This window comes from Camellia sinensis, chromosome 2 (assembly GCF_055761805.1).
Source record: "Camellia sinensis isolate YWXY chromosome 2, ASM5576180v1, whole genome shotgun sequence".
NCBI classification, from domain to species: domain Eukaryota; kingdom Viridiplantae; phylum Streptophyta; class Magnoliopsida; order Ericales; family Theaceae; genus Camellia; species Camellia sinensis.
The window spans coordinates 12,999,258-13,022,353 of NC_138962.1; the positions used below are offsets into that span (position 1 = coordinate 12,999,258).

The window sequence follows — 23,096 nt, forward strand, 5'->3', positions numbered from 1 at the left end:
CCTAAAACCCCTAAATCTTAAAACGCTAAATACCCTAAACCCCAAATCCTAAATTCTAAACCCTAAAACCCTAAACCCTAAAACCCTAAACCCTAAACCCCAAACCCCAAACCCCAAACCCTAAATCTCAAACTCCAAACCATAACCCCTCAATCCTAACCCCTAAACTCTAAAATCCTAAAACCCTAAATCCTAAAACTCTAAAACCCTAAATCCTAAATCTTAAAACTCAAAAACCCTAAACCCTAAAACCCTAAATTCTAAATCATAAACCCTAAACCCTATTAGGTCTCTAACCCCTAAACTCTAAACCTTAAACCCTATTAGGCCCCTAACCCCTTAGCCACTAAACCTTAAACCCTATTAGGCCCCTAACCCCTTAGCCGCTAAACCCTTAACCCCAAATCCTATACCCTAAACCCCTAATCTCTAAATCCTAAAGCCTAAACTCCAAACCCTAAACCCTAAACTCTAAATCCCAAACTCAAAACCCCAAACCCAAACCATAACCCCTTAATCCTAACCCCTAAACTCTAAATTCCTAAAACCCTAAATCCTAAACCCTAAGTCCTGAAACCATAAAATCCTAAACTTTAAAACAACAAACTCTTACCCCTATACCCCTCTAAAATCCTTAAACCATAAACCCTAGATCTGAAATCCACAAATCCTAAATCCTAATCTCTAATCCCTCAACCATAAATGCTAAACCCTAACCCCCTAAACCCCTAAGCCCTAATTCCTAATGTCAAATCCCAAACCCTAAACCCTAAATCCTAAACATGAAACCCTAAAACTCTAACACACTAAATCCTGAAAAACCCTAGAACCTAGATCTTGAATCCAAAGAAAAACCTTAGAAACTCTAAAAATCATAAACCCTAAACCCTAAAAATCCTACACCCTAAATCTTAAAAACACTAAACCCTAAACTATGTTGATCCAATAAGCTTCGTTATTGTATTTATTTTTTTAAAAATAACTTACAATTATAATTTTAATAATACTCCATCTATTTTTGGAAGACAAATACCATGAAATTATGTGACTAGTAATTAATGCATTTGAATTTTTGAAAAAATAGATTACAAGTACAATTTTAAAAATATCCCCTCTATTTTTTTAAAATAAATATAATGAAATTATATGACTATATTTATTCGATAAATATGATTTTTTGATCTACATACAAATACCTTTAAAGATGAATAATTAACTGTTTATATAAAATAAATTATTAAATACATTTGAAAAATGCGGTGAAATTGTCAAAAAAAAAATTTCAACATCGTGCAAAATTTACTAAAAATTACGACGAGTGACAAAGCAATGATTGAATTTTTATAAACTACAACAAATTCTATTAATTCTGTTTTTCAAAATTTCGAAAAAAAAACAAATAGTTATACAAATAAAATAGGAGATTTTGGGTATTTTTTATTTTCTGAACATTAAAAATTAAAAAAAAAACCTTTTTTTTTTATTTTTTTATTTTTTTATTTATCAAACTGACCCACTGTTCAAACTATTTATTAAAGTAACCCATAAACAAGATCTGAAATACAGATCTCTGAAAACACAAAGCTATTTCAAACCCTCCTCCTCCTCCTCGTTTCTTCGATGTCCTCTCTCTCACCGCTGTCCCATCCACCACCGCCACGGCCGTCTTCATTCACCACTGTGGTCCCCTCCGCCACCGCCGTCAACCAGTACCGCCTCCGCCACCGCCACCGCCGTCCTCCACCACCGTAGCAGGTCTCTCTCTCTCTCTCTCTCTCTCTCTATACTGTATTTCTAGTAATACAGTATATGTGTATGTGTATGTGTATGAGAATGTAGAGTTCATATTTTTTTTTCATAACAATTCCTTTATATAAATATATCGCTGATTTGCTCATTGTATCAATCTTTCTACCCAGTTGAACATTCTGGCTTTAGCAAATTGATATCTATGGAACTCATCTCCTACCTAAAAAGTCATCCTTCAAGGATTAAAATCACTGCAATATAACAGCTTAACGGGAACAGTTTAAATTTTGGAATTTTCTAATCACAAATATGAGGAGCATTTGTTCATAATAGCAACTCTGAAGTCATGCCTCTGTGTCATTCTTAATTTATTTATTTAGAAAATGAAGTTAAAAAATATGTATACACACAAATCACAATTACCAACAACTTTAATACCCTAGTATCAATATTTCGCGTTAAGATCCTCTAGAGTGTATTCTCTAGAGTGATCTCCTAGAGTGGTCCATCCAAGGGCTGAGATTAAGTCTTACCAAAATGACGTCGTTTTGGCGAGTAAATTCAAAAAAATAAATAAATTCAGGTTTCAAAATTCCCCCATTCAAGGCTTCACTACTAGGAGCTTCTCTCTCTAGAATCTAGAGATATAAAACTCCCCGTGGGTGTAACAATGGTGATTTATTGTGTTTAGGAAAGTGAGTGAGAGTGGTTCTGGTCTTTATAGATTATACGAGTTTGAGGGAGATAGTAGGAACCAAATGGTTTGTGATGAGTTTCATGTTTTTTGGTTCTCTTCAAATAATTTTATGATGAAACCATCCATGAGTCTGCTACTTTGTCGGTTATGGAGGGTCATCGCTGGAATTTGAAATTAGGTTCAATATTCTCTCTACAAGAGCGTGATTTAGCGGCACTGTTGTTAGGTGCGTGTGAGCATCCTGGTTTATTGCAAGTCGAAATGTTTTCCTCCCTCTCTCTCCTCTCTTTCTCTCTCTTCTTTTTCTTCTTTTGCTCCTAAGTCTTACCCTTTTTCCACTTCACACACCTAATCTCACAATGTGAATATCAGTACAATAGTAGACCAGAGGAATCTCAAATTCAAATTCTGGCTCTAAGCTTCCTTTCTTGAATATCAGTACATTGCATTTTGTCTTGGAAAAATTCTGACAAATCTCTTTGATTCTGCAATCTTTCCTTGTAAGGCAAATCTTCCTTGTGTATCATATCCAATCAAAATCTTCATTTGAATCCTTCAATATATTTTGAATTCAAACTCTTCATGCCTCATTTTTGTTTGAACAATCTGCTCTGCAGAATACTTTGAGTTGACTCTCTATGTTAAGCTGACTCCCAAAATTCTGGGAATTTCATTTTTAATCCAGTAAGCTCTGAGTTGGATCATTTAGATTGAGTTGACTCTTTCATTTCTGATTTGATTCTTATTCAATACAATAAACTCTGAGCGTGCTCCACTTTCTTCATGAGTTGACTTGAATTTAAAAACTAGAGTATATTGTTCCGGTCAATTCTACAAATTAGACAAACGTTAATAAGCTTTTAAATTTAACAATAACATATCATAAGCACAATCATATAATGCTTTGCTATCATCAAAATCAATTATATAATCATTTGACAACCTTTGGGGCTAACAATGGTCCGTATGGAAGCGTTTTGTCTCTCTTACTTGGAGAATCTACTAATTTTGAGTTTTCGCTTCTTGGACAGTGTGGTGCTTCATGAATGGATCTTGTATATTTTGACTATTTTGAAGATTTATTTAATTGGTACGTAAAGATTCTTGTGAAAGGTTCAATTAGGGGTGCACATTTGACCTGAAAGAACTAAGAGCCAAACCGAATTCAATGATGATGGATTGGTTTGGTTTTGTAGGCTTGCGGTGTGGTGCTGGTTCTAAATTTTTAGGAACTGACCTCTTCGGTTGGGTTCTTGGTTTGAGCATTAGTCAAACTGAATCAACCCAAGAACCGACTCCTAAATTTTTGTTTCGCGCTAATCCTTGCTACTGTTCTTGAATATAAAACAACTATTGAAAGCTACTTTTCCCCCTTTCAATGTCATCATTATACAACCCATAGAGAATCATTTTTGTAGGACTCTACATGTGCATGGTCATGTTCAACCATGGTCTTTAACCATTTACCAGCATCAATGCTTCTCTATAAACAATGAGAATGATAACTCACGTGAATAGTGGATATTTTTGGTTTGGTTTGGTTCGGTTCATATGGGGCGATGAATTGGTTTTGGGTTGGATGTTTCAAAACCGATCTAGGTTGGTTAAGTATCAACTTGAACCAAACTAACCCATGTGCACCCCTGTGAATGTTTATCAATGCTTCAGTGTTTATAATTGTCATTTGTTTTGAACATTTTTTCGAAAATTTTGTAATGTCATTTTTGAACATTTCTATCGGAAAAAGGGTCACTTGCCCAAATCATAGCGTGCACACTCTTTTTGAGGCTAAACTTTAACCCCGTGTAATGTAGCCCATCTCACATCCAAAAAAGTCAAAGCAATTTGAACATTATCAATTTTTTGGGGTTTCCTGTCACTTGCTTATGTCAACCACACAAATGCAAGGATTAACAGCAAACATCACCTAGACACCATGAGATCAATTGTAATAACTACCAGTAGGTTTGGATTATCTATAGCAATAGGTTTGGTTAAATACCACTTGATGGGTTACAAATGAACAACCCTTTCCAACGAGAAATCATAGACTAAGATTTGCATCAAACCTTAATCTCAGCAATTGTTACCCCATATCATTACATTCCAATTACACACTACAACCTAACTACCCGTTGTTCATAAAATTGCATAATACTTAATTAACAATTAGCACAGTGATGTCTAGTAACTGACACTTGTAATGTGATGCCAATGACAATACTTTACAAAGAACAGAACCCAAATAGAAGTCTATTCCTTTAACACACTATTCCACTCCGAATCAAAAACACGATCTGAGACTATGTATAAAGAGAGCTAAGAGTGTGCAATCAATTGAACTTTGAAAATAGTTATCAATTATATGGTTGAGCGAAAACCCTCCAAAATCTATGATGTAAAACCAAGTCTCACTGTCCAACAAATAATTTTCATCTTTATATTCAAAAATGAATTTGACGAATACTAAAATGCAAAGAAACCAAGTACATCATATCTTCCTTTAAATATTCTCACCTATAACCGTCAATCAACCAAAACTCAAAATCAAATTCAAATAGTGAACACACACACATAGATATGTATGTATATATATCTAAAGAGAGAAGGGTGGTGCGGGGATGGAGTACCTATGAATTGTGATGATTTGGGGAGGGAGTAAGCATTGAGGGAAGAGAAGGGGTAGGTCTTAGGCAAGGTTTTAAAAAGCGGCCGCAACCGTTACGTAACGCCGTTGCATAACGGTTTTGGCGGTTACCGCCACCCGTTACGGTCGCTTTTGCAGTGTGATTGAGATTCACAGATGTGTCGGCCGTAGCGGCAGCTGTAGCGGTCGTAACGGTGCCGTAACGGCCTGTTACGCACCGTTACGTAACGGTTCAAAACTGTTTCTTTCGAAAAAACACACAAAACAAAGTTGAAAATGGGAGAAGAGGGATAGAGAGAAGAGGGAAGATAAAGAGAGAAAATGGAGGAGCAAGAGATAGAGAGAGAGAAGAGGGAAGATGAAGAACATGTTATTGATTTGTTGAACTTGTAAGATCTATGCTATTCTATTTAGCTGCTATCACGAAATTATTTTGTTTGTATGTGTCTATCTATATATTGTTTGAAAATAATAATAACAATAATAAGTGTGGTCATTATCTATTTGGTTTGGTTAAAATATGTATATATATATATTTATGTTCTTATTTATTTTCTTACTTTTGTCATTATTTATCTTATATATAATAATTAGTGATTGATTTTTTGTATAATATAAAGTCATTAATTATTAAAATAAAATGTAAAAAACTCAATTTATAATTATTTAAAAATATGAAATATATTGGATCATACTTAAAAATTTACAAAAATTGATCAAGATTTATTTTTAACTCAATAAATATGATCATGGAAAAAAAATATGCGTATCGGTAAGTTTTTTTCAAATTGTGCGAAAAATAAAAAAAATCACAGTTCCGATTACCGCAACCGTTACACTACGGCCTTTACATCCCGCAACCGCAACCGCGTCACCGGCACCATTACGGTTACGGCGACCGCAACCGCTTTTCAGAACCTTGGTCTTAGGTTTTTTACGTTTTCAGATCGGGAACTACTTAGATGGAGTAGGTCTATGGAATCACAAACAATTGTGCCGAAAATTGTGTTGATATCATGGTGGATGAACAAGTGAAGGGTGAGGCCTGCCACATCATTTAACGAAAAGAAAAGAACAAGGACCATTGTTAGTGTACATTCTTCTAGTTGCAATCTAAGTATCATAAATGTTAATCTTAAATAATATATATGTGGCATGTTTACTATATAGTATTAAAATAATGGTTTTAAAAAAAAAATCTTTTTCTTATGTGGCGTGAACATTTTATATAATGTTGTAATTTTAAATACCACGTCGTAATGAAGATTATAAGTTGGAATGTTAGGTCTTAGATCTGAGAGGAATAGGTGGATGATTAAAGATTTTCTTAACAAACAACAATCATATGTTGTCTTATTACATTGGAGGTGCTTCCTAGAGTTGTTTCCTTAGCTGCAGGAATCGTCCTAACAGGTGACGAATCTTCGTAAGAAACGCGATTCCGCGTATCTTAGAAAGAAACGTGTAGGAATCGCGTTTCCGTAGAGAGAGAAACGCGATCCTGGCCAAGATGGGTTCGTTTGGTGAAGAAGAACAAAAACCCTAGGAGAGAGAGACAGAGGAGAGAGAGTGTGAAGGAAGAGAGTGAGAAAACAAACCTTCGATCGTCTTCGTCGTTGAACATCCAGTTGAGAAGAATGAACATCCAGTCTTCGTCGTCGAACTCCAGTCATCGATCGTCTTCTCTCTCTCTCCCTCTCGCTTGCATCTGTCTCGCCTGTCTCTCCCTCTCGCTCGCATCTGTCTCGCCTGTCTCTCCCTCTCGCTCTGTCTCTCTCTCTTTGCTGAACAGAGCCAGCTTTCTTATCTCTTATATTATATATATATATAAGTATATATAAGATAATATATATAAAATCATATTAATATTAATAATATTAATAAAATCCTATTATTTTGTGAGCATATATAACATAATCGCTCTGTCTCTCTCTCTTTGCTGAACAGAGCCAGCTTTCTTATCTCTTATATTATATATATATATATATATAAGTATATATAAGATAATATATATAAAATCATATTAATATTAATAATATTAATAAAATCCTATTATTTTGTGAGCATATATAACATAATATATACTTATACATATTAATAAATAAAAAAAATCTATATTAAATAAAATAAAATGAAAATTTATCAAAAACACATTATTTAAAAAAATAAATAAATAAATAAAATAATTAATGTGTATTAAAATAAAAGTATTTATAAAAAACTTCTAATGTGTATTAAAATATATATATATATATATTTATTACCGCTTCCCGAGGCGCTCCCAACCTAAGAAACTTCTATCGGCTCACGCTTCCCCGCTCCCGCCCCCGCCTCCGCTCCCGCCCCCGCTCCCGCTTCGTGCAACTAAGGTTGTTTCGGATCATTGTCCGGTGGTGATTGAGAATTGTCCTTTTAAGTGGGGTCTGACACCTTTTAGATTTGAAAATATGTGGCTTGAATATCATTCTTTGAAAAAATCTTGTGCAGAGTTGTGGAGGAGGAGTAGATGCTATGGATGGGAGGGTTTCAAATTTATGAGGAAACTAAAAATGATTAAGGATGAGTTGAAGGTATGGAATACGGATATTTTTGGAAACTTAAATGAGTTTAAAAAAATGATATCATTTGGAAGATTGAGGAGTTGGATGGACTTGAGGCTAGGAGTGGCCTTAATGAGAACTCAAGGAGAAGTATAAATGGGATGAAAATAAAATTTGAGGAGATAGCATTTAGAGAGCAGATTTTATGGGGTCAGAAAGCTAAATTGAAAAGGGTCAAGGAAGGGGACATTAACTGTAAATTCTTTGATAGGCTTGTTGACGGGAAGACAAAGAATAATTTCATCCAGAGATTGGAATTGGCATCAGATTTTAGATACTGTTGGTTGTAAATGAGGTAGTTGAGGAATATAGGGGGTTGAATAAGGAGTTATGAAGCATGGGTACTTCGAAAAACATGCTGTACCCGTACCGAGTACTTACTGGCATACCGTACCTCATATGGTACTTCTGCATACGTACCGGGTACACGAAACACGTACCCAAGTTTTTTCTTTTTAATTTTTGGCGTACCCAGACGCACCTAGTATATATCCAAGCCGTACCATACCCTAGTTGAAACAATATTTTCCTTCTACTACACAGATAAAACTCATTTCACAAGACTTTTTTTTTATTTTTTGTTTCATGCTTAGCATGATTTTAAAATTAAACTATGGTTTGTAAGTTATTTAATATATTGACATTTAATTTCGATTTATACTTTTACTTTTGGCATTAAATGTTAATTATAGGTTGGACCTTAACAAATTAAACCATTTAATTAATTTTTGCATTATTCTAAATTAAAAATAAATATTTTTTTATAAGCGTACCAAGCCGTACCCGTATCCTATTTTTTTTTAATTTTACTGTATCGACGTACCCGTATCGTACCAGTACTCATACCTGTACCTGTACTCGTGCTTCATAGATAAGGAGGGTGTATTTTTTAAAGCTGACTTTGAGAAAGCTTATGACCATGTGGAGTGGTAGTTTTTGGACTTCGTGATGGAAAAAACAGACTTTGGGGATAGATGGGGATAACAGATCCCCTTGCTGCCAATGGCCTCCGAAGCCTTAAAACTATTCATGGCCTTACCATTGACAATAATTGACATATTATACGAGGATGTTTTTTTGTTCACTAGTTGATGTTTTTTTTGGAAGATGGTCGATAGAGTGAGGTTGGTGGGCTTAGTTGATGGTTTCGTCACTGGGAGGGAGAGGGTGTGTGTGTCCCATTTCCCATTTCTAGTTTGCAGACGACGCTATTTTTTTCTCTTATGTGGACTAAAATGACACTTGCTTAAACCACAGTGACTAATGGTGTAATTTACCCTTTTCTTTTTTATATTTTTGGTGGCAACTGGTAAGTGTTTTGAAGTCCATATTTTTTTATATGGTTGTGTTGCACCATACCCACCATGTTTTAAGCTTGGCGGCGGCATAATACCACTATTTTTACTTTGTATCTCCTTCCATTGTGCCACCCCAGAATTTGTGCTGTAGGGTATAAATTTAGTTTAGACATTATTCTTTTTTGTTTTCTCTGGGCATTGGAGGTTGGAAGGAATGTGCACTGTAGTGGGTTTTTTCTCTCGGCATGTTCTACTAAATTTTGTTGTTTTCAAGCTATTAATTTGACTCTTTACAGTTCTCTGAAAGTTTGGAGATATATGAGATCCATGGTCTGAGTTATATACCCACCTGTGCTGGGTTCCATTATTTGCACTGTGACTGTGAAACCAGTTAAAGGTTCATGCTGATAATGGGACTTCTATATGTTCTATATTCTAAGAAATTGTTTGCTCCTTCTTTTCACTGCAGAAACTATGCAAAGGAACTGTGAGGCATCCGTGAAATGCCTCCATATCAAGGGATACCCTTACAATCTGCAATGTAATGGGAGTCCCATCGAAGGTTTTCCAGAGGTCAAAGATGAATTCTGTGCTCATGCAGGTGGGAACATTGTGGAACCGGATCCCTCATTAAACAGTGAATCTCTTGAATCTGCAAATGAGTTTCATAAGAAACCCACCTATCCAAATGATTTTGACTCCTGGTTGACCTTCCATCCTGACTCTAATGTGCAGCGGTGCCAGTTGAATTGTTTTGAGGGCCAATTTTACCCTTTTCTGGTGGATAACCGTTTCCAATATGCTCCACTCAATTTCTTCCGTCAAAGTTACCCTTATGAGTACCAGTTCCAAGATTTTCAATATTTTGTGGTTATAGATTTTGAGGCTACATGTGACAAGGGAAGGAATCCTCATCCACAAGAGATAATTGAGTTTCCATCTGTGATAGTGAGTAGTGTGACTGGACAATTAGAAGCTTGTTTCCAAACATATGTGAAGCCAACATGCAACCAGCTCCTAAGTGATTTCTGCAAGGATCTCACAGGCATCCAGCAAATTCAGGTTGGTTCAATGTTCTAATCTGCTAGAAATTGTTCAGTTAATGATCTAGAATATTAACATTTCTGTTTATCTATTTATTTGTTTCTTTTCCACTTGTTTTTCATATTTTGTGGTGTTATGGAAAACGAAAGTCAACATAAAACATTTTCCATAGTCAATAGAAAACAAGGCTATATGGGCAGAAAATGTTTTCCACTTTTAAAAGGCGGAAAATGTTTTACGAACTAAAGTTTTACCAACATCACCACACTACCACCACTTTCACCTCCGCCACCACACCACCATCAACATGGCCACTACCACCATCACTGTCGCTATCACCACCACCCCACCACCCCACCACCATGCTACACCCTCCACCTTCACCTCTACCTCCACCTCTCCCTTCGTTCCACCACCACCACCATACGTAGAAAAATATTTTCTCTAGAAAACATTTTCTAGAAAAAGTTTTCCGTGGAACATGTTTTTCATTAGAAAATGTTTTCTGCCTAAACAAACAAAGCGTTAAAGAAAAACATCTCTTTAGGCATGTCTTTTGGTGCAATTGCTTCTCACATTTAATTTTGGTACTTAAATTAACTGCTGAGCCACTTAAACTGAGGGAAAATTGTCTGGAGAATAAAATATATTGCCTTTTTAGGGGCCTGTTTTCTTTTTCCTTTGGTTTTTTCATTTTTCTGGCTGTCCAAATTGAAGCAGTTATTGGGTAATTATCATACTCGTTTCTTTCAGTGATTTACATTGTAGTTCCTAAACCTTCTTTCTTTCTTTTTTTCTCTTTTTTTCCTTTTTACGTTAGCATTTGAAATGGTAACTTGATTGCTCTATTATTATACTAGATTTTTGGAGAGGGGAATCGTACTCTTATATTAGTGGATAATGTGTTTCTCTACAAATGTGATCTTTCTCTGGAAATCTGCTTGAAATTTGATGGGTCTGAAAGCGACAAAACCAAGTTGGGTTGAAGAAAATGTAGAGAGATTAATTATCTGCATGCTTATATTGACATTATCATGGAGGGAGCAGTGACTAGTAAGTAGTAAGTGAAAATGGCATGGTGGAGAAAACTGTAGAGTCTGTAGTTTGTCAAAGTGGCCTGATGCTGAATTTTTTTTTTTTTTTTTTTTTTTTGGGTGTACACAAACACACACACACAAACCCCTATCTTTGGGTCATTAGGATGAATTGGAATTTTGCACAGGGAACAAGAATGTTATAGGGTTTGTTCTTCTGCTTCGTCTAATTCCATTGCTTCAGTGCCTTACACTACCGTGTCTTTCCTTAAGAAAAAAGTCATGTGTACTTAGTAAGAGAAAAATCAACAACAGAATTTTGATTCAGTGGATCTGAAAAAAGAGTAAGCTAAGTCATGTTGTAGAACCAGAACTCAAAAAGGAAATCTAGATTTTTTTTATAGAAATCATAGCTATATAAGGGAGTTCCTTTACTCTGTACCATAAAGACCAACTTCATATATTAGTTTAAATAAGGTTATTGGAAAAGCACACTTCTTGAAATAATATCACAATCCTCTTACTAAATTTGAAAACACAACCTAACCAACTAGGCCTAGCCTAGTTGGCCACTGTGACTCTCTTAAGGGCTTAGTCTCAAGGGGGACGTCATGAGTTCAACTCTCACTAAAGGGGAGTTGAATTATGAGGCAAGCACTTGGTACTTTGTAAGGGTGTGGTGTGGAGGCTAACTCTCCTAGGTGCTAATCTATATGGAATAATGAACTAAAGGTTCATATACATAAACAAGAAAATTTAATTAAATTCAAAGTTGGAATGCAATCATACATCAAAAGAAACAAAAACATACTTGAGAGCGAGCTCTATATGTTGACGTTTGTAATAGATCACGGCAAAAATGGATTTTAATATTTCTTGTCAAGTCAGTTACAAAGTCAATCGAATTTCAAAAAATCAAGAAGAAAAAAAATATGTTAAAACCTATCACCTACTTCACCCACTTAAACCTACTCCACTAAACCTAACCCACTACACTACTACCACCTCACCTACTCCACTAAACCTAACCCACTACACCACTACCACCTCCACTTCACCTACTCCTTACCTACTACACACTCACCCTCTTCTATATATAGGAATCATGAATCATTGTAATAAATAGAACATTATATCAATCAATAATATACATTAATTTATTTTACATGGTATCAGAGCCTTAAGATTTAGGCCTATACTCCTTTCTTTCAGGCGGGCAGCCGGCCGACAACCTTGCCTTCGCTGCCCGCTGGAGTTTTTCTACACATACCCATCTCAGTCTCATCAGTGGAAGAATTCATCAAGAGCTACTACTACCTCACAAGTTCCGTCTTCGTTAGCCTCATCAACCACATCATCTTTACAAAAAAAAAAAAAAAAAAAACCTTACCAAACAGATGGTGCAGCAACAACAGCTATTCTTCTCTGCTCCATACCTGCAAACTAAAGGCCCTCATTCAAGATCCGCTTGACTCGGTGCTTTCTCGTCTCGCCGGCCTCCTTCGATTTTAACAACTCCGGTGAGGTTGGGAGCAGAGAGGCCTCCGGTTCCGGCGGCGGTCTATCTCGGCTGTGTACGAGACAGTCACTGGTCTTGGACCCAGAACAATGCAAACAAAATACCAAAAACAAACAAAGACCCAGATCCGAATCAGGCTGTTCTCTCTCTCCTTTCTTCACTTTTCCAACCCATGTGCACCTTTCTTTTATTATTATTATTATTTTTTTTTTCACCACCTTTAGTTGCTGCTTTATCGATTAATTAAATTATTGGATCCATGTCATTCTTACATCTGACAGTATTATCATACGCCACACCCACTCCATTTCTTTATTTTTTTCTTTTTTATTTCTTTCTTTCCACCCACTCTTGTTCCCCACTCATAGTTTTTTATATTTATTTTATTCCCTCTTTTGACAAGGACACGAACCACACACTGTTTTGCACACCCATCACCTTCTTTCCCTTATTTTATTTTTTATTACTTTAACCTTCCGAAATTTTTCTTCACCTTTATCCCCCACTTCATTTTATTTCTTATTATTATTCTTCTTTTCCACAAAAAAAAAAAAAAAAAAAAAACGACGACGCAGATGCACTGCACACCAAACTCAACGTCATTTTATTCATCTCAGGGGATCCACCCCGATCACACTTTTACATCAAAAAAAAAAAAAAAAAAAAAAAAAAACAAACAAACAAACAAACAACCTCATCCACAGACGGGATTTTTTCTTCTCTACTCTGCCGCCAGTCTTTTCTTCTTGCCTCCGTCCTGGGCGGCCCTTGCCGGTGTTGCCTCCGTGTTTCCCACTCCACTGGGCATGATCACTACTCCCTGCTCCTCCACTGCAGCATATGGCGGCCCTCCAAATCGGAACATCACGGTGGCCTTCCGCTTTAGCTCCTTGTTTTCCGCCTTTAGCACACTTATCTCTGCTCGCGCATCCTTATACATGCGTTGGAGCAGAGCCAGTTGGGCGTTTAACTGCTGCACCTCATTTGTCCTACTCTGTAGCCGGTTCGACAAATTTGTAACCGCAGTCATGGTTTCCACACATGACTTCAATGTATACTGATTGGCCTCCACATCCGACTGCACTGCCATTCTTTGCTCCACAGACCGCATAGGAAAGTTCAACGGAGCAAACTCCGGGGCGCTTGGTTGAGGTTCCAGTGCCACCGCACCAGTTATCTCTCTTGTTGACTCGTTGAGGTCGGGAAAAAGAGTGAGCAAACCACGGGACGAAGAGGCCATATTCTGGGTAGCTGAACGGGAAGACGAGGCCATGTTATGGGTTGCTGAGTGTTTCAGAGAAAGGTTGGTTACAGAATGGCAACAGAGTGTTCCAGAATCTCTTTCTCAGAAACGGAAGAGTTTTTCAAAGGATTTTCGGCGGTTTCAGACTGGTTTGCACAGCCTCCGCCTCAACCTTGGTTAAATAGCCGAGGCCGACACGCCACTCTGTCGCTCACGTGCCTCGCCGCGTCTCCGGCTCACCTTTTGATGGCTCGACGCTTTCTGTCGGGCACGCCTTTTGATGAAGTGGGCGCGCCTTTTGAGGGCGCGACTTTTGAGGGCTCACTATATATATCCATATATATATATATTTGGGCAGCCTATATACACCATCATACAGTGTATTTTTTAAGGGTCCGACAAGACTCTGTAAATTGTCCCGACATTGATTCCGGTTAGCTCCTTTATGGGTCCGACAAGACTCTGTAAACTGTCCCGACATTGATTCCGGTTAGCTCCTTCATGGGTCCGACAAGACTCTGTAAACTGTCCCGACATTGATTTCGGTTCGTTTCTACAAGGGTCCAGCAAGACTCCGTAAACTGTCACAACCACTCTTATAACATTGTCTGCTACAACGGTCCGACATGACCCCATACACTGTCTTCTAGATCGGTCTGACACAACCATCCAGTGTCCTCTACAACGTTTTGACACCACCATACAGTGTCTTCACCATCGGTCTGACACGACCATACAGTGTCTCCTATCCTCTTTTCTTTTATGTATTCGTCTATTTTCTTGTTTTGTTACTCTCTCCAAACTCAAGTTGGCTAGTTCCTATCCCCCTTGAGTTTGCGGGGGGCTGTTAAAACCTATCACCTACTTCACCCACTTAAACCTACTCCACTAAACCTAACCCACTACACCACTACCACCTCACCTACTCCACTAAACCTAACCCACTACACCACTACCACCTCCACTTCACCTACTCCTTACCTACTACACACTCACCCTCTTCTATATATAGGAATCATGAATCATTGTAATAAATAGAACATTATATCAATCAATAATATACATCAATTTATTTTACAAAATATTTAGTGAACTTCAATAAAAAATAATAAACAAAAAAAAAATCAAATTTCTTATTTTTCAAATTGGGTGTATAAGTTAGAAATTCAGGAAAAGATTGGATTCAGCCAACTTCTCGAATTGAATTGAATTTTTGCTTTTTCAAAACCACGTGTTAGGCCCCCAAAAAAGTGAAAATTTTGAAGACAAGATAAATATTGAAAATTGATCGATCTGAATATCATATCACTGTGAGAGTTTGATCAGCTTTGATTTTATTTTTATTTTTTTAAAAGCAATATTTTACAATGTAATCCTCTTGTTCCATATTTTCACCCTCACAAGATGATTTGGAATGCTAGTATGCCCCTTAAAGTTAAAGTGTTTGCATGGACATTCGCTTATAAAAGCATAATACTAATTACATGATTCAAAAGAGAAGACTGAATTGTGTGTTGTCTCCGCAGTGGTGTGTTATGTGTAAGAACACTGAGGTAAGTGTTGTGGATCATCTTTTCTTGCAGTGTCCTATGCCAGTATGTCTATGGTGGAGAGTTTTTCTTATGACAGAGGTGCATTGGATCATTCCACCCTCTTGTGAGTCTATGTTTTGTATTGATTTTCGAGGCTTTGGAATAAAGGGAAGGGCTCGGGTTCTTTGGAATTGCGTCGTTGTTGCAGCCTTTTGGGTATTATGGCTTGAAAGAAATACTAGAGTTTTTGAGGAGAAATATGCACATTTGGTGTCTATTTGCGAGAAATTGGTTTATCTTGCTTCTTTTTGGGCATCGGAGAATCCCCCTTTTAAAGGGATACCACCTTTTCTTATTTCTAGGGACTGGAAAGCTATATGTAGAGGGTGAAGGTTTTTTTTTTTTTTTTTTTTTAATTTCTGGTGGACTTTTTGTCATCCCTCAGTTGTAATTCAGCGCTTTTCTTTTTTAATAATTTTTTTTTGTTGCTAATGAGAAACAAATGTTTTCTTTTGATTTTAATGTTTGAGCAGATTTTCAAGGACTTGGGAGATTGGTCAGCTTTTAGACACTCAAAAATTTTATTGTTTTACTATTACTGTGTTATTTCAGCTTGTGTTAGGCAAAATGTTAATAATTTTTGTTTCATGTTGTGGTTATCCAAGCCATATGTGGACTAGTAAATTGCCTTGGCTTCTTCTTAACAAATTCAAGTGGGGTTCTTGGAAGGTCCAAAAGCCTTAGCTTGGCTTTATTTCCAAGCTTATGTGGCTTCCAAGCTCAAATCTTATTCTAGTGGTGGATTAGTATATTATTATTGTCATCATTTGTTAGTTTTTGAGGTGTTGAATAGTTGTATATATATATATATATATATTTCTAAGACAATTTCTAGTGATTTGTAGATTTATTTATTTAGTGTATTACTGTTTGAATGCTTATGAGAATAAACGGTTGCATAGGGCTTACTTTCCTACATCAAGACATACATTGTTCTTGTGTGGTGTGAGGATTGATGAGGTGAAAGGAACAAAGTATGGGTTTAAAAATGCTTTTTTTACAACTGATAACTTTCCATTTATAATTATATGTTTGTATGTGTATTTGTGCATGTATGTACAGGTTTTTTTTTATAGATGCATTTGAATGTACTGTTGTGCGTGTTTTCAAAAAAACAAAAGCTAACAGTAGTTATTAAGCTCTCCTAGTTATCCACCATGTAATGAAGTTTGCTGTGAAGAATATTCTGTTGTATTCGATTAGTGGGTTGACTGTGACTAGGATTTGAATTTAGTGAATTACAAGAGAGGCTCAAGTAGTCTATGAAGCACGTGTACGGGTACGTCAATAGGGTATAATCTAAAAAAAATAAGGTACGGGTGCGGCTTGTTAGGTTCATAAAAAAAAAAATTATTTTAAATTTATAGTAATGCAAAAATTAGCTACATGGTTTAGGTGGTTAAGATCCAACCTACAACTCACATTTAACACTAAAAGTAAGGTATAAACTAAAAGTAAATGACATTATTTTAAATAACTTACAAATCAAAGCTTAATTTTAAAATCTTGCTAAGCATAAAAAAATAATAATAAAATAAATTAAAAAAACCCTAATGAAACTAAAACTTTACTTTTGTATGCAAGAAAGGTATGATTTGGGTATATATTAGATACCTCTGGGATATGGCAAAAATTAAGACAAATTTTGAATACGTGTTTTATGTACCCAGTACATGTGCAGAAGCAACCATGCAAAGTACCAATACCCGTTACGGGTACGATAGGTCTAAATTATAGATTGAGTGATTTTTTCATGTTAAATTTGTAAGTTTTTCATTATTTTTATGGATAAATATTACCAATATATGTTGTGTCCATATCTTATTTTTTTGAAAATCTCCGTGTCTATGTCTGTGTCTATGATTCTTAGTTACCCAGGAAATTAGCTACTTAAATTAACGTAAAACAAATTAGTAGGCTGTCATGACCCGAACCTGCCCCTATGGATTAAGGTCATAATCGGCCAGTAATCAGGAGATTACCTATAGCCTCAAACCAAATAAAATGTATTTCAACAGAGTTAAGGGGCCAAAACGGAAGCAAATTTAAAAACTTTGTCCATAGAGCTATGCTTACATGGTATAGCAAAATCATTCCAAAAGTATTTCGCAATAACTCACACTTACCCATAGAGTTAATCTATATCCAGGAACTTTCAGTAATGCAGTCAGCCAAACAAAACTTATATACAAAGGTGGTCCAACGTTTTCGCCAACATTAGCAAAAATACAACAAAAGAACAAAAGGGCAAAAACAAGTCTCGTGCATGAAACGTTTGGGCTGACTCTCCAAAACTTCGACTGTTTCTCACATACGTCACTGAGGCTAGGTTTGGACATCTCTTGGCTCACCTACAGACACATGAATGAGAGTGAGCGAAAGCCTAGTGAATAATATCAAAATAAAGAAGGTACATGAACGAAATTTGAAACAGATGCATTAGACGGCTTTGGGCTCAATTCATGTTTCTATCTAGTGTATCAAACGATTACAAACCTAGACGTATCAACGGCCTCTGGCCCACTTTATTTTTTAGCAAACGGCCTCAAGCCCAATTCATTCATATCAGACGGCCTTTGGCCCAATCATTCATGTCAGACGAATATTTGTCCCCGATCCAAATTGACAAGCTTACGAAATTCAAATAGGAGTAAATAATTGGACAAATAGCATACTTCAAAATATCTTTACTAAGACATTACTCACAGTGATCCGCTAGATGATTTACCCTTGTGCTTGACCCTACACATTTCATATACATAATGGGTCATAAGCGATTCAATCCGTTCTTAATTCATATATTCTTCTTAGGCTTCTTTCTTATCTTCTACATCCATTTATAATGTTCAATGTATACTTAAGAGTGCTTAGAAATGAAAGAGAACGGAAACAAAACATAAAATCATCTTTATAAAATTTCTGAAACAGAGCTCCCCGCTCGAGCATGGTTTATGATGCTCGAGCGGACCCCCTTTGGTCTGCAAAAGTACTGGTTGCCTCATTTTTACGCTCGAGCGTGACTTCAGACGCTTGAGTTGAGAGTCAAAATACGTGGTTGGGCACTCGAGCGTGACTCTTTACGCTCGAGCATACATCAATGTCTACAAAAGTTCTGGGAACTAACATTTCACGCTCAAGCGGCGCTTTCCCCGCTCGAGCGAACATGCCAAATTTTGAAATTTCCAGAATTGTTCTTGAAGCTTAAACTTAGCATTCAAAGGCCCAAAACTCATGTTTCTGGTTCAAAAACGTGGGAACACAATATATATCATGAAGACACAAGCAGTATGAGGCCAATTATCCAAAATCATGATTTAATTCCCAAATCATTTAACATTCTTCTTGACATGGTCAAAACTCATGCATTCTAACTTCATGCAAACTCCATATCTCTATGGATCATTCATGCATGTGTAATATAGACCCCAATACCATTTCAAATGACACAAGTGATGCTTATTCTCATGAAGCTCAACAAAACTATGCTTGCATGTATAATTCAACTCTCAATTTCTCATAATTAACATGCTACTTGCTTGATTGTGCAATATCATGGCAATACTCTACATGCATAGTCATATTGACTTCAAATTCAACTTAATTCTTGTCATTGATAACTTGAATCCACAAAATTACAAACTCAAACTCATGAATTCATGCCCAATTACATACCATGAGCTCCAATCTTCCAAACTCTAGTTAATTCTTGAGTTAATCTTCAAGATCTTCAAGCTTCTTGTTCAATTCTTTAACTTGAGCTCTCTCTCTCTCTCTCTCTCTCTCTACAATCGGCACACTCTCTCTCTCTAGGGTGTAATTTCAGCAAGTATGAGTTCAAAAAAGATGAATTGAGTGTATATAAGCCTATTTATAGGCTTGGCTAATCAAATTGATTAAGGCTAAATGATTGAGCCTAATTTAATTGTTCTGAATCTAATTATTTTGATCCAAATAATTTTTCAATTAAATTTCACCATAGGTTCTAAAAATTATGCTAATCACAATGTCGTGGTCAATTTCGGTTTCTGTAGCCGATAAGACCTTTAATTTTCAGTTCACAACGGTAAGTTTAACCGATTTTCCTACGGTGAACAGATAGAAATTCAAAACCACATATAATCATATAAATGGCACTCAAAATCACATTAAACATATAATCACAATCATAATTAAGATCAATTAGCATAATATGGAACAGGATTATCACATAGGCTCTGGTTCTAACATGATGGAAAAGCGAGGAGTTTTTGGTTCCGTTCTAGCTACCTCAGTACTGGGCCTATTTTGGGTACTCTCCTTGGTAGCCCTATCCTATCAAGAGATATGCTCTTTACATAAACTTGATCGAACCCTACTAAATTTTAGTAACTGCTTGGTTTAGGTTAATTTTTTGATTAAGTAACTGCTCGGGTTAGGTTGATATTAATAACCATTTAGTTATCTCTAGTGAGTGATACCCCAGTTAGGTTCGGTTAGCTCTATTTAGAGCCATACTGCCAAGTGCCAGCCCTGGGGAGAAGAATAAATGATTAAAAAAAGGAAGCTAAAGTCATGCCCCAGTGTCTGCACTAATCAAGGCGAGAATAGTAGTATATGTTATTAACCCAGCATTAGAATGAACAAAAAAATCACTACTTCTACAGAAAAAATTTGAAAGAGTGCCTACAATTCATGTTTGTCGTAAAGGTCTGACCTGGGAAATGAAACTAAAGTTGGCTTGTAACATTATAGTATGACATACATCAGTAATTTGATACCATATTAGAAGCCAAGTTGCAGGATAATTTTGATATTAAGGGTAAAGAGGACATTAGAAGAGCATTAACTTAAACAATGAGAAATCTGCTCAAATAGGATAGATGAAACAGACTTGAACCATTTTAGGATGTATGTGCTTTCATGCGTTGGTTTCTGTCTAAACCATGCAGCCTCAAGCCTCCTTGCTATTGTTATTGTGAGTTTATTCCAGAGTGCCTTCTACTATGAATCTTGAGCTTATTCTTCCTGGATTGTGTCAACCTAGGTGGATAGAGGTGTTACTTTGAGTGAAGCCCTCCTCAGGCATGATAAGTGGCTTGAGAAGAAGGGAATAAAGAACACCAACTTTGCTGTGGTTACTTGGTCGAATTGGGATTGTCGGGTGATGTTGGAATCTGAGTGCCGATACAAGAAGATCAGAAAGCCTCCTTATTTCAACCGGTAAATGATCAATTTGTTAACTTGAAATTTTCTTTATTGATAAATTTGTTTGGTAAAAATAATTTGTAGATTTATATTAAGCACATTTATGGGGACATTCGCATGAATATTACTGCTTGGCTTACCAGATGGATCAACTTGAAAGTTCCTTTCCATGAGCTTTTTGGTGGTGTGAGGTGCAATCTGAAGGAGGCGGTTCAGATGGCTGGCCTGGCATGGCAGGGCCGAGCTCACTGTGGCCTAGATGATGCAAAAAATACTGCCCGCTTACTTGCTTTCCTCATGCACAAGGGCTTCAAATTCTTCATTACGGACAAACTGATGTGTCAGTCTACTGACCATTCCTCAACATGGAAGCAGCCCCAGGAACACCTGCCCATCCCTCCATATCACCCTCACAAACTGAAGGACCTCCATAATCCTCTGATCCAGCTTCATCCTTTGTGTTACTGTGGGGTGAAGAGCAGCAAAGGGATGGTTCGGAAGCCTGGTCCAAAGCAAGGGAGCTTCTTTTTTGGTTGTGGGAACTGGACTGCTGCTAGAGGTGCCCGTTGCCTGTACTTTGAATGGGCTTCTCCTTGACTAGAGGGAAGAATTGACTTCCCTTTCCATCAATGAACACAGCTTAAAATTTGTTGTCTTCTGTAAAAATGGTAAGTCAGGTTGCCTCCTGGAGGAACCAAACATGCATTAGCTGCTTGGTGAGGCTTTTGCTTCTTGAGTAGTAAATATAGATAGTTGACTGAAAAAAACGTGTTTGGTTAATGCAGTGCTTATGTAGGGGAAATGAAAGTACCTGTGTCTGGTTAAACTGACTTTTTGTTGACAGAAAACTCAACAAATTGGGAATGTGAGGAATGGGTGGTTAGGATGATGCTTTCACTGGTCACCATATAATTAATTATCTTAAATAAACTGTGAAATAGGGACAGTTGTTTGCACCTAAACATTTCAATGGGAATTTGTAGGCTTTGCTTGCATCAAGAATGTTGCTTTTGGGTTTATTTTTGCTTTGTATAATGTCAAATTGCTGTTTTGGTTTGAGATTTGGTTCAAGCCTTGGATCCTTGGGGGTTCAGTGAATTCTGCCCGTCTATGAGGCACTCATGCAATGTTTTGTTTCAAGAAAACCAAAAAAAAAAAAAAAAAACGCTGCGGTGTGTTGCATTGAGAATGGATACATTTTAAGGTGCTCATGTATTGGCCCAGTTTTGTAAAATTTATTGTCAGCTTAAAACCAGAAACACAAACTGGATTTCCAAAAGTTAATTTGGAGCCTTGTAACTTAAGAACATCAAATAAGCTACAAATGGTAAATTTCTGTCATACTGGTTATTGCTTTTGTAAGTTGGTATTTAGATTTATGAATTTGAAATTAATGGATTTGCCATCATTTATTCAAGAGTTACTTTTAACTCAATGTAGTATTTTAGATTTAAATTTCAAGGATTCATTGAAGAGTTTTAAATTGTAGAAATCCTTTGACGAATGATTTTACCTGTATAAATTTTTTAATAAAGATATATGTTTTCTTTTTCTATGAAATCTGTAACTTTAAAATTGTCAATCTACCTTTAATAATTAGCCACCCTACAGTTTACGAAATTTACCCTCAAATTATTTCATTTCAAATCCATTCGAACAAATGGAAGCTTCATGTTTTTTTATGTTTAGTTCATGAGTGATGCTGTTGGCCTGATTTGTTCATTAGATATAAAGGCCGGATATGGGTATGGGACCGGATATAATATAACGTGGGACTCACATTTTTTTTGTCTCTCTATATCTTGCTTTTGGTTGCTCCAAATATAGAAAGTCCGAATAGTATATGATGCAATAGGGAGATATGCAATATCACTCCCACATGGTATTGTATCCTCCACCGTCGGATATAGTTCATCTTTCATTCAAAGGTCAAAAATAATCATTCACCTCTTATCCCATCATATATCTTATCTTAATCAAACATAGTATAAGTAACCCCACAATATATATAATCCATCTCATATCCTACAACAGATTATATCCCATCTTTATCATTAGATATTACATATCCTATTTTCATTTTTTTTATTTAACAATTTTATTCCAACAAAAAGTTCCATTTTTGTTCCTATTCATAACTTCACAGAACCCTAATCCTAACCTAGCTCTACCCCATTGATTAGTGTTGAAATGTTACACATTTAGGTTTTTCAAAGTCTTTACACTCAAATGAGATTAGTATGATGGATTTTGCAAAGGTTATATGGATTTTTAAAAGAAAAGATTATCTAACCAAATTTAAGAATAATTTCTTGAATTTTTGAGTTGGAAATTCTGTGTAGAAGTTGATATTTTGGGCATATCTCCTTCATAAGACATCGAATATAAATGAGTCAAGCGGCATTGGAAAGATAACTCAAAAGAGATTCTTATTACTTGGAGCGGTCCAGAACCGGAATTGATACAAGAGCCTAGCGAACTCTACCTTC

At 36.3% G+C, this 23,096-nt stretch overlaps 1 protein-coding gene across 1 annotated transcript; it reads left to right on the forward strand.

The window, feature by feature from the left end:
* Positions 1-1,515: 1,515 nt before the first annotated feature.
* Positions 1,516-21,606, forward strand: LOC145819833 (uncharacterized). The gene is made up of 4 exons (XM_082913698.1): positions 1,516-1,755; positions 9,461-10,053; positions 20,447-20,622; positions 20,751-21,606. The coding sequence occupies exons 2-4, from the start codon at positions 9,466-9,468 to the stop codon at positions 21,202-21,204; spliced, it is 1,218 nt and encodes a 405-aa protein (XP_082769824.1). The 5' UTR covers positions 1,516-1,755; positions 9,461-9,465; the 3' UTR covers positions 21,205-21,606.
* Positions 21,607-23,096: the final 1,490 nt, after the last annotated feature.

Bases quoted from the DNA above. Each gene is read 5' to 3' on its own strand.
- LOC145819833 (XM_082913698.1), top strand. From the start codon at position 9,466: ATGCAAAGGAACTGTGAGGCATCCGTGAAATGCCTCCATATCAAGGGA. The intron at 10,054-20,446 runs GTTGGTTCAATG...GTGTCAACCTAG, and splicing joins CAGGCATCCAGCAAATTCAG to GTGGATAGAGGTGTTACTTT. The intron at 20,623-20,750 runs GTAAATGATCAA...TTGGCTTACCAG, and splicing joins AAGCCTCCTTATTTCAACCG to ATGGATCAACTTGAAAGTTC.